This window comes from Lates calcarifer, linkage group LG2 (assembly GCF_001640805.2).
Source record: "Lates calcarifer isolate ASB-BC8 linkage group LG2, TLL_Latcal_v3, whole genome shotgun sequence".
Classification (NCBI taxonomy): Eukaryota; Metazoa; Chordata; class Actinopteri; family Centropomidae; genus Lates; species Lates calcarifer.
This window is the reverse complement of record NC_066834.1, coordinates 12,117,679-12,130,051: the sequence shown is the minus strand read 5'-3', so window position 1 is coordinate 12,130,051 and position 12,373 is coordinate 12,117,679. Positions and strand designations below refer to the sequence as shown.

At 38.9% G+C, this 12,373-nt stretch overlaps 1 protein-coding gene across 3 annotated transcripts in view; it reads right to left on the bottom strand.

Moving 5' to 3' along the window:
* Positions 1 to 3,055: 3,055 nt before the first annotated feature.
* The window catches only part of pacsin3 (protein kinase C and casein kinase substrate in neurons 3), a 32,999-nt gene continuing 23,681 nt past the window's right edge, over positions 3,056 to 12,373 (bottom strand). For all 3 annotated transcript variants that reach the window (XM_018683291.2, XM_018683288.2, XM_018683290.2), the window contains 3 exons: positions 9,882 to 10,024; positions 8,615 to 8,784; positions 3,056 to 5,017 (listed from right to left, as the gene is read on the bottom strand). In XM_018683291.2, the coding sequence (XP_018538807.1) occupies positions 4,902 to 5,017; positions 8,615 to 8,784; positions 9,882 to 10,024 (429 nt within the window). In that variant the 3' untranslated portion in view covers positions 3,056 to 4,901. The remainder of the gene's footprint in view (positions 5,018 to 8,614; positions 8,785 to 9,881; positions 10,025 to 12,373) is intronic.

Below are 12,373 nucleotides of genomic sequence, written 5' to 3'. Positions count from 1 at the left end.
CTCTCGTGAAAATCTTTAATCTTTTTTGGGCATCTCCAAACGTCAGTAGAGCACTGATTGTCTGATTGGAGAATTTCTCCCTGGTGATCATACCCCGACCCCTCCCCGTCCCTGTAAGCGCTGTTCATGATGTGACTGAGGGCTGCTTCTGAGGTTAGGATAGCTTTCCACCCATTGCGTCCTGATGCTTTTTGTTGTACTTAATGGAGGCTGGAGCATGTAGAGCACCAGGAAATCGTTTCTTTCTAAGTGACTGCGGCTGCCTGAATCGCACACGGAGCAACTTGAAATCTCATGGCAAACTCTTGGGGGGGTTGAATTCTGAGATGTTCCTGTTGCTTTGAATATTTTCTCATCAGTTATGAAGTCCTGTTCTCGTCGCTCCTGTACAGGAATCGTGTCCAGCCCGCCACTCGCTACTGAAAACCCCCACTGACTGAAAAATCAAGGTCAAGCTCGTCTCTCATCATCAGGAATGTTGTGTGCACATTTTTTAAAAACTAATTTAAATGCTAATTAAATCATTGCACTTTTTCATTTTCTGCCTTATTTATTGTCCTTTAATGACTGATTCTGATTTCAGATAAGATTGAAATTTGGTTTTTGGGGTTTTTTTTTTTCATGGTTTCTGTAGTCGTCCAGCTGGGTGTTGTGAAACTTGAAAGTTCAGACAAAAGCCAAAAGTTCCACCTAAGTTTTGGATTGTTACATTTTTTTTTTACCATGACCTGTGTCGTCCCTGACCCTGTTCTCTTTTGCTTTTAATGGACTAAAACCTGTCACAGAACATGGAGAGGCTTCATTTTCCCTGTCTAGCATTTAAACATGAGGCCCATGTAAAAACAGCTGGTTCTTGGAAGTTTTTTTTTTTTTTTTTTTTTTTTTACAAATTTCTAATAATTTATGTATCAATGACATGCTAGAGGTGTGACCACACTATTAATCCTGCACAGAGCTGCCAAACCACGCTTTCCATTAGGCCTTGTTTACTCTGCAGGTCTTTGGGCCCAATTCTGAATTTTTGGCACAACACAACTAAAAAGACTTGCAGAAAACAACTACAAAGAAAATCATCATAACAACATAAGGACGCAAAACAGCTGCATAGAAACACAAAACAACTACAAAGAGACAAAAAACAACCACACAGAGATGCTAAAAAACTTGAGGCCAAACAACTACAAACAATTTTGCAGAAACGCAAAATGACTTCAAAACAATACAATACAAAGAGAGGCTAAACAACTCCAAGGATACACAAACTAACTTAAAAAAAGAGGCCAAATGACTGCAGAGACACTAAATGACTTTAGAAGGAGGTTAAATGACTACAGAAAGACACTAATTGACTACAAGAGATGTTAAGCAACTTCAAAGAGACACTAAATTGCTTCAGTAGGAGCTTAACAACTACAGAGTGACGCTTAATAACTTAAAGGAAAACCAAAATGACTACAAAGAGATGCAAAACAACAAAGAACCATTCTCCATATTACAAGTCAGTGTACCGTCACAATTACCCTGAAGCTACCCCTTGCTCAGTATTTTACATTCAAGCCATAAACGTATTTTTGTTTTGCAGGCATATTGCTTTAATTGTAATTTAAGGGATGCAAACATTATTATTATTTACATTATTAATGTTTTCTAATTGATGACTTATTCTTTGTGCACTTTAACTTGATGTGTGTCACTTCTGCAGTGTATTGAAGAGCTTGTTGCCTTTGTTTGCTGACGTCAGCTAATTGGACGATGAACCTCATTCATCACATCCCATCAATTTGTAAAATGATTTCTAAAGAGTAACTAATTTTCTTTAACAGATCTTTTGCAGTTTTCTGTTGTACATTAATGTGTGAATGATTAAAAACAGTCAGATGGATAGTGTACAGCATATACAGACTATTTTCTGCTCATTTACAAAAGTTAATGAAGCTCAAGTTGCAAATAATTTGTGAAGATGTTCTCAAAGGATTTTGACTGTGAAAAAAAGTTTCCTACCTGAGGGCCGAGCCGATCAATCGTCAGATAGAACGGCAGCTCCTTGCTTCGAGCTTTTCTAACTGATCTTTGTCTCTGTGTGCATCTGCTGATGTTGAATCAGAGCAGTTTAACAGGAAATAGACGGCTGTCATAATCAGTTTTGTACGTAAGTCTCTGCGTGTACAAACTTTATCAGTGTGCAGTTTGTTTCTTATTAGATTATGCCATGTAATATGAAGATGTAACAGAAATTATCATTGTGAGATTTGATTTTGCTGTACAGACAAAAATTTGTCAATTTAATAAAAATGTCTGCAGATTTTCAGATTTTTGCCTCAACCTAAGTCCATTATAATAATCATTTGATATTATATTATTAGTATTCTATACTTTTTTGTTTTTTTTAGTAAAGCAGTATAAAAATATTTTCAAAAATTCTGAAAAAAGAAAGTGATATTCAAAGGACAAGCTTATTTGGTGTTTTGATGATGGCTGTGAAGAATGTTGTCACACACCACAAAAACCTAAAATCCCTGAGGGCCCTCTAACAACCTCCTGAAGGACACCTAGAACCTCTTAAAGGATCACTGCAACCTCCAAGACTCCATGAACCTTCTAAATGACCTCTACAACCATGTCACTGATAAAACTAAATGTAGAACCTTCTCAATAACCATTAGAACCTCCAAAAGACTCCTACAAACTCCCAGAGGACCTGTAGAACCTCCTCACTGACCACTACATCTTAAAGAACCTCCATAACCTCCTGAAGGACCACTAGAACCTTCCCACTACTAAACCTTCCTAAAACCACCAATGGAACTTCTTCAGTGATCATTTAACCCTTCGCTAAAGGAACACAAGATATACACAAGATACACAAGCTTGTAGCGCATTTTTTTTTTTTGTACTAATGAGTCAACCATGAGATTTCCATGCTGATCCAAGCTCCATCAATCAAATAACATCATCTATAGAAAAAAATGAATGGGTCTGACATTAAATACGTTCTCCGTGCAATGACGTACTTACTCGACAAGTATGAGAACAAAAGACAGTCTGTAAAACCTCAAAGTGTAGAAAGCTCTTTATTAGTGCTTCCCACTTTATACACTGTACATGATTTTCAGAAGGAAAAGAAAGAATCAAAAGGAGCAGCGCAGCAACATTAATTTCTCTATTATCTCTGTTATTATTTGGACGTCTACTTGGGTTAGCTGTTAGCGATACTCAGATCAGCAGAGCAGAGGACTCTCCCTCACACACACACTTAAACATACAAAAAAAATCCCAAACCAGACTAAATAGTATCACTTATTTTAAACATTTGAGGTGCGTGTGCTTCATGATCCCTGCACAGAAAAACAAACTAGCAAACAACCACCTTCAACAGATTAGATCCCTCCCCCTGCTTTAGTGAGTCTAGTTCAAATTAAAGATGATTGCTAAATTAAAGAGGAAAATAAATTATGAAGTCATTACTGTAAAAATTCTATTCTTAAAAAATTCAAAGAAGCAGGTAGGAACAGTTTACACCATCCATACTGAAAATCAACTGACTTAAAATTAACCTCCAGCTAGCACATTAAAAAATAATCAAAAAAAGGAAAGAAAGTGAATTCAGTGTCACACCTAAAAATCTACAAAATAACCAATAGCATACTGTTATCAAGCTAAATGACTGAGAGGTGGCGTGATCACGTGCTGCATGCACAATCAAAGTGTTTAATGTCCCAGTAACAAGGGATCTATTGGTTTCTACTGGTACTATACCAGAGATCCTCAGCAGGTGAAGACGGCTGTAATTCCTTGGTTAGACAGCAGGGCAGTGCCACATATTTCCAGCCTCATCGACTAAGGCACTGACAGTCTTTTCATCTCGTCGATTCGAGCAGCAACCGCCACAGCCATACAAAGAAGACGGTGAAGAGGTGTCTCCAGCTGCAGTTCCTCTAACAAGATCCCAGATACAAGAAAACTCAATAGACGGCTCTGAAATCTACAGGAAAAAGTTCTGGCTTCTCTGATCGTCTTTTTGAGCTGATTAATGATGAGAACACAAAGGCTTAAAAAATAGTTCAACATTTAGGGAAATTCAGCTCCTTGATTCACTTTCGTCCTGAGAGTCAAATGTGAAGATCAATATCACTCTCATATCTGATATAAGACTACAACCAGCAGCTAGTTAGCTTAGCTTAGCATAAAGACTGGAAACAGGGGGAACCAGCTAGCCTGGCTCTGTCCAAAGGGAAACAAAATCTGTCCACAAGCACCTTTAAAACACAACAAATGATTCTTTTTACATTTCAGTTTTTGTACAGATTAAACAAACCAGCTTTAGAGGTGGTGGTTAGCAGATGCTGTTACCTTTGGATAGAGTCAGGCTAGCTATCTTTAGCCTTATATTGACTTGAAAAGAAAGCAAAGTTTTTTTCCCCAAATTGTTGAACTATTTCCTTAAAAAGAAGCATTTTTTTGGGTTGTGTTTGATTTAAAGACAGATGTTTCAGTCACTCCATGCTCCACCTAGACTTTGTCCTCTTCAATAAAATGTGGATATTCTGACTTAAGTAACTGAAAATGACAGCAGCAAGCAGAATGTTTTTCCACAGTCTACTGTCAGGTTAATGGTTGCAGGCCTCCAGAGATTCCTCTTTGCCTGTAGTTGAGTAAACAGCCTTTCACAACAAGTGGACTTTTCCACTGGCTGATTTTCAAAAGCTCAAACAACAGAAAAAAAAATACAAACAACATGATGAGTTTTTCAGTCAGTAACCAAAAACTGTCTGGTGTCACAGAGTCAGGTGTCTACATGTCAGCACTGATAGCTTCTTTGATTGGTCCTGGCATTGTGAATGCAGGTGTACCATTGGCTAGATGACCCAGAGAGGGGTGGGGTGGGGTGGGGGGGGTGGGTATCAGGACCCGATGACCTGAACATAGTTGGCGGGGTAGAGACCGACTTGGCCACTGTTTAGCTGTCCTTTACACCAGCCCTGCTCGTCCTCCTCACCCAGCTTCAGCAGCTCCTCACCTGGAGGGAAGAGGATTGAAAGTCAGTTAAATGTCAAAATAAAAGCACAGGGAGGAAGTGTTCATGAGATAATCAAAACTGGAAGAGAAGAAGCCATCTGTACTTGAACAAGTGAAACAGGTCCTCAATTTAAGACATGAATTGCTTTAATTTCTATTGATATTACGGAAGCTATATACACCATGAGGGTAAACGGGCATAACACCAAATTTTTGCCCGGGGACCCCCCTCCAGGAAGTTAATCCTACCACAGGTCCTGGTTCAGGCTAAGCAGAGCTTATCTGGACTAAGCTTTTCCAAACTAAGGTCTGTCCCTCTGTGTCCCATCAGGACCCGTTAGCTTGGTGTCCATCTAAGTCCCCCTCCAGTCCCATGAAGGACACCCACCTGCAGAAGACTGACTGAACCAGGTCAGGGGCATTACAACAAAACACAGGTTAACAGAGACCAACGAGGGCAACATTACCTCCTGCTGAAACGTGAGTCGTCACACCTCAACAAATCTTTACAGTCTCTTTTAGCCTTGTTGTTTAGGGTTTACACAACATTGTGGTTCAGTCTCACTGGAAGAGGACTTTATTGTCCAATAGGCGCAGGATTTTCTTTGTCTCACCAAATACGAGACAGTGAATGCACCAGATGATCCTTGTTATTCCCGGACCAATCATACCTTGTGTGGGCTAAAATCACCAGTGTTTCCTGATTGCTAAATCTTACTGTGAAGTACAATTTGATCATCCAAACAGAGGCATCTATGATGTGATGAGGTCGCTCCAACTTTGCAAAGTGTACAGTTTTTCAAGGTTTTCTTTCTCATAAATTTCTCAGAAAATTTCTGAAATTTTTCTTGAAAATTTACAACTCTAATTAGAATATTAAGCCCCCTCTCCCAGGCCCTAATACACTATCATACATATTCATTAATTGCTTCAGTTAAAACTATATCATAATTCAGCATCAAATACTTTTTAGGTAATTGGTTTATTTTTTATTTGAACCATGACCACCACCACCTTTTTCGTTAGTATTCCCACTGATTTAGTGGCTTGAGGAGGGTGTACATGCACTACCACGTAACTTCATTTCATCTGAACACTAGAAGTTGTATGGGGGCTGCACAACATACATAACAGATTTAAATAACACACTGCACACACACAGAAACTGTTAACAATATACAACATTCCTGTCACAAAGATCAGCTGATTTACAAGCTGATTAGCACTGAAAATAAAACAGATCTTTGTATTTGACTCAGAGAGAAAATACTGTGAGCATGATTCATCAAACAACAAATTACCCTGATAAACTGAGGTCTCTCATATTATTCTGTTTTTATTTCTGTTCCTTGTTTCCTTTAAAGCAGTTGACTTTACTTACCTGAGTGAGCGATATGAGTTTGCAATCAGATTATTCTCTGATAATCTTGAATCACACAGAAGCATTCTCATTATTCAGACAGATGTCAAAACATCCACTGGACGAGGACAATAAAACAGAGCAGGTTTTATTCCTGACAAGAATGCTTGTGTGCTGCGAGTTCTTGGGTGAGACAGGTTAAATATTTAATTAAGCCGAGTTTTTCAAGAAAACTGGAAAAGCAAATTATTCTTTCAAAATTAAAGCGCACATTCATTTGGAGATTAACTTAAAATGCTTTTAATCCCAGAACAGAACTAATCAGCAACCAGAGATGTTGTCAAGCTGATTGAGCTTCACATCTGTCACAGCTGCACACATGCATGCAGTGAGGTATGAACACACAGCTCTCTCTTATCAGCAATTTTATATGTGAATCTGTTGTAATGATCCAATTCAAGTCACAGAAATAAAACAGTTTTATGAAATCTAACTTTGAAGGAGGAGAAGAATATTTGCTTTAAGGCTCAGAGAAGTAAAATTTGTTCCAGTCTCACAAGTTGTTTGTGAACACAGATGGATGATTATTTTCAAAAGCTGATACGTTCCTGTGACTCCAATGGCATCATTAAAACCCACAAACCTCCAGCAACTGACATGCAGACTGAGGTGTGTGTTTTATGGGAGTGGTCCCTGCTGCACTGCTGCAGTCTCACTGCATCCAATCATCAGAACTCATGACTGAAACAATGTGTTTGACATGAGCGTGTGTGTAAATGTGTTAAAACGAGGCATCATAGGTCAACAACAAGAAAAAAATTAAATACAAACTTTCTTTCCACCAGGGCTTATATGGTTTATATGATGCTATATTAATGACAGCTGTAATTTCATAAAAATGTGCAAGTTTGACAGTTTGAGAGTTGATACAAAGGATTATGTGAGGCTGAATTTTCTTATCATTCTGATAAAAAAAATCTTGAAGCCTCTTTGTGGATTGTGGTTTAATGTGATAAATAAAATACTATGTAAAGTAAAGGAGGAAGAGGTTTTTTAATGTTGCATTTTTCAGGTGAAAACACCAAAAATACATACAAAAGTCCACTAATGAGTAACCTCAGTTGTTTTTAGCACTGCTGTTCATGAAGTTGTATTGTACTGAATTTTATTACAAGGTACTACAGAGTTAGAGTGGAAGCTGATCACTTGTTGCTGCTACTAAAAAACTGATTGCAAATGACGCTGTTGGTTTTTGAATCATTTCCTCATTAACACATTGAGTTTTCAAATGATCACAACTGTATAAAGTTGTATAAAGTTTTTGTGGTTTGGCAAATATTTATCCCATTATCTGCTCTTTTCAAATTGTTATCTTGTGATTCTGATTTTATTATCTAGAGATAACTGTGGTGTGTACTTTTTGTCAAGTTTAAGAATACGTCAACAATGAGGCTGAACAGACTTCAACAGATCATTAGAATATGACATTTTAGTCTTGAATATGACAACAAAAGTTTGGTATCTTGAAACAATAGGCTTTAAAAATAGCTGTCAAGAATACTCCCGTTTCTATGCAACATCAAACACTTACTACAGTCCTAAAAATTATCACTGTGTTGAACCAACACCTCTGACTCAGAGTCAACGAGCATTAATCCTTTAAAATGCCCTGTCCTGCCAAGGTAGCTCTGTCTTAGGTGTGTTTTGATCCCCCTACCGACCTCAGTCTTCACACAATCTTGACAAATTGTGCATCGTTTGGAAGCTCTAAGTCTCCTGATTCTATCTGTGCAAAGCATTTTAGCTGTTGACACAGAATTGGTTCAGACTTGTGGCCTTATATCCCGTTTTTACGCCAAAAAAATAGGCAAGATCAAAAAACTTTGGTTCAGTATCTCCTCTCCTAACTCAGACGAAGAGTTACCTTACAAAGGGGACCAGGGTTATGACTGTAATCCAAAGGGTTTAAGAACAGTAACCTTTTTATTTTAGGTACATTACTTCCAGGTTTGTGCACAAAAATGTGTTTTTATTAATGGGTTCAAACCTTCACAAAGACAGTGTTGCTGTAATGTGTACTCTGTATACAGATGTCATTTGAAGACATTGTTCTTGTTGTCTTTAGAGTGGCTGAAAATTTCACACAACCTGTTTTTTGCACATTTTATGAAACAGCAGTTGTCATAAGTATAAAACCTGTGATGCCTCTGATCTGTGAGCATTAGTATGGGTTAATACCTGCTTTAAAGCTGAGCTCATCAGCCTCCTGGCCCGTGTAATCATAGAGCGCTCGGACTCGCACCCCCTCTACCTGCTCCTCCTCGTCCTCTGCCTCCCCCACACCGTTCATCGCCAGCACCTTCTTAGGACTTTCCTCGTCTGACCAGTCTGATGAATAATCTTTCACCCTGAGAGAGGAGAGAGGAGGGAGGCAACTCAGAGGCAGAAAATTCAGACACAAACAGAGATCAGGAATTACTGTCCCAGTATGTTCAAGTCAAAAGGAATATTAGCATGTGCTAGCCCTCTTGAATGCATGCGATACGTTTATCGTTTCATGTGTCTTGTGTGGATCAAATAGATATGTAAGTGCATCCAAGAGGACAGACTGAAATCTGATTACTCAGATTGGAGGAGGGTAGACCCAGATTTGCATGTAGCCTAGTAAATGAAATCTCTTCTGGATTTTCTCCAGATTTGAGACACTTGAAATGACGTGTGTAAATAGAGCCACACTTGATGGGTACTTGATTAGTTAATACCAAATGTTTTGTTGTGTTTTTTTTCCCCACCAAATGTTCAAGTACTTCCCCTAAAAGAGAACAATCTGACCAGTGGCCACCAGGTAATTAGAGACCCCCACTCTCATTCTTCACGTCCTTAAAAATACAAAATTTTGATGTTTTCAAAGACTTTTTACAGATTTGCAGCAGCGCCTGTTTAGGGCTGAGGGATGGTGATGTGTTTTTGAAGCTCTGTCAGCAACAGATGGGATGGGATTTGATATGGATGTAGAGCAAATGATTTACAGCCAAATGCTTGATGCTTTTGAGGAAACATAATGTGAGGGGAGCGTGAACAGTGGCTAAATCTGGTAACACACACACAGACTGAATGAGCTTTCCAGCTGCTAATTAGAGTGTGTTATGCACAGGATGTTAACTCCTCAGGGTGACTACAAGGTAACAAACTAAACTACACACTGTCTCTATCTCTGAGACACACACACACATACACCAACCACAGAGATAATTGTAGTCTTGTCTCTAGCCTGGACTAAACAGCCCACAGGTACATGATGTTTTAAGACTTAACAAACACAACAAACACAGTCTGCTGCTTTATAATGAAGGAGCTCAGGTTTATGCTTCGCACCTCCTCTAAAAAACTCAAGAAAACACAGCATCATTTTGTGGATAATGATTAAACTGGGCGTTGAATCCTGTCCTAGAAATGAAACGTGGCAATAATTACGGTCGTGGATGGTGAGAAGATGTCATCCTACCTGTCGGTGTCCAGGGTGATGGGACTCGGTGGGACGTCGTCTCCACCTGAAGAGACGATGTTGGTGAGGGTGACCACGTTTTCCTCGGAGTGTCCGCCTCGCTCCTTCCTGCTTATCGAGCGGCTTGCCTCTGGAGACCACTCCTGCATTAATACACACACACACACACACACACAAACAAACAAACTGATAAAAACAAAAATGTTTTTTCTATTTTGTTCCATGTTTGTCTGCAAGGTTTTATACCCATGTCTGGACTATGAGACTGTTGAAATGACCCTCACACCTACAGATCTGTCATTGTCACTGCCATTGTCATGTACTGTCTCTGCCACGTGGCCACTGCTGTCTGTCTCCAATTGTCTTATATGTCCTGTTTGTGTGTGTTTTACCAGGCCTGCGTCAAGAATTCAGGGGAAAATCGGGGATACATAAAAAAAAAAACATTTAAAGGGTGAATTTGAGCATTTTTTCCATGTGAAAAATAATGATGATAATAGTTAAGTTTACATAAGGTTATTGAAAAATACTGACAAAAACAAAATAAAAACACCTACTGTCAGAAATACTTCTACATTAAAACATTGCAACTCCAACACTGTCATGTCCCTGGAGTTAAATGGAACATTTAATTTTCTTTTAGAAAGAGGTTTTTATACAGATTCCTATTTTTTTCTCTTGTTGGCCTGTTAATTAAGACTCTTGCCCTGTGGTAGATAATCAATGGAGTATCAGATCAACCAGACAAAAAACACAGACACACTTTAGCCATAATAACAGGGTGCTGACAGAAGTAGGTGGCTGGGGATTCAGTTACTGGTATTTACAGTCTCAGTGGAGCAAAGAACAAACTATCAGTGCTGCAAGAGGTGTGTGTGTGTGTGTGTGTGAACTAAATGTCCTGCAAGTGTATAATTAACACTGCACATACTCAGTGTGTATCCCTCACAAAGGAAAATAACAGATTTTTTGGACAAAATTTTACTGCTGCTTTTACTGCAACTGTTTAAACTGTTTAGACTTTAGCTTGCAGCAGACAGAGTTAACAGTCAACAGAGAGTCCTCACAAGTATACAGAGACAAGTGTAAGTGTGTGTGTGTGTGTATGTGTGTTGGGACAATGGTGCTCTGTTTGCGTGTCAGCAGCGCTGTGGGAACGCCAGGAGATTCCTCAGAGGACAGAGGAGATTCATTCCTCTCTCTCTATTCGCTTATTTTTCAATTTTGGAAAAACTGAGGAAGCTAAATAGTTTATTCAATTTGTCTTTATAGCTTACAGTCTTTACTTAGTCTAAAGTGTTAAAGGTGCTATATGTAACTTTTCTATATCGCAATGTAGCCAACATAAGCATTCACAGCTGCTTTCTTAAGAGTTCACCATCAAACCTCATTCCTTTAGTTGCAACGCCAGTGTTTGCTGCCAAACATGGTTTCTTGTTGGAAGCAGATGGGGGTGGTGATGTTTACTTACAAAGAGCTTCAGCTATTGTGTTTACAGAACAAGAGATCAGAATACGTTAGATATGAGGGCAGACTGGACTCTTCAGTGACTCATTACTGCAAAGTGGCATTATGAGATGGGATGAGTCGGGGCTAGCTGGTTAGCATGATAAGTTCAGCAGAAGAAAAGTAAAAGAAATACAAGCAAAACAAGTGTCAACACTGGTGTCTCTTTCCACCACTGAAGAGAGCTCTATGCTGAACTCACAACATTTCCTCTAGACATGTAAGTAAACAGCTCTAATCTTTAAGGAGTTTCTGGGTAATTGGTGTTCTCTCTTTAATATGCAAATTTCTGCAGAAAGACGTTAACACTTTTCTTTTTTCTTATAATTAGTACCAAATAGTTGGAAACATCCCAGAAAATACCAGCTATTTTTGTAGGAAATTATGAGTTGTTGATGGTTCAGTTTTGGTGGATGTAGTTTGTGCTGCAGTGTTGTGTTGTTTTACACAGAGGTGTGTTTCTAATATTGTGTGTCCCTTTGATATAAATGAGAAGCAGTCCTCCTCTCTGGTATTTCCACCAGTTAATAACAGATAAAGAAACAGCTGAATATGTGCATTTATCCAAACTTAATTTTGTTCTGCTTAGCTTTCAAAACATGAGGAAGTGGTGATTCTCACATGTCAACATCCGCCTCTTTGTGCCCTTAAAACCTTGTATTTGGTGATAGTCTTCTGCAGCTGAGTTACTGTAAATGAGACAAATGAACCACTCGACAGGCCTAGTTCATACACAGCCAAAAAGATCTTTACTTAAGGAGTAAACACTGCTTAGTTTCAATGAACACGTTTGGTACGAACACACCTTCAATCAGACTTTCTGTGGACCAGTTCCTGCATTTTTAGAGTATTATGTGTCATCTCTCTTTGTATGATTTGAAATGTGAGGATGCCGGCCTGTAACACACACACACACACACACACACACACACACACATACACACACACACACACACACAGAGAGAGACAGTGTGTAGCTGCCAAAA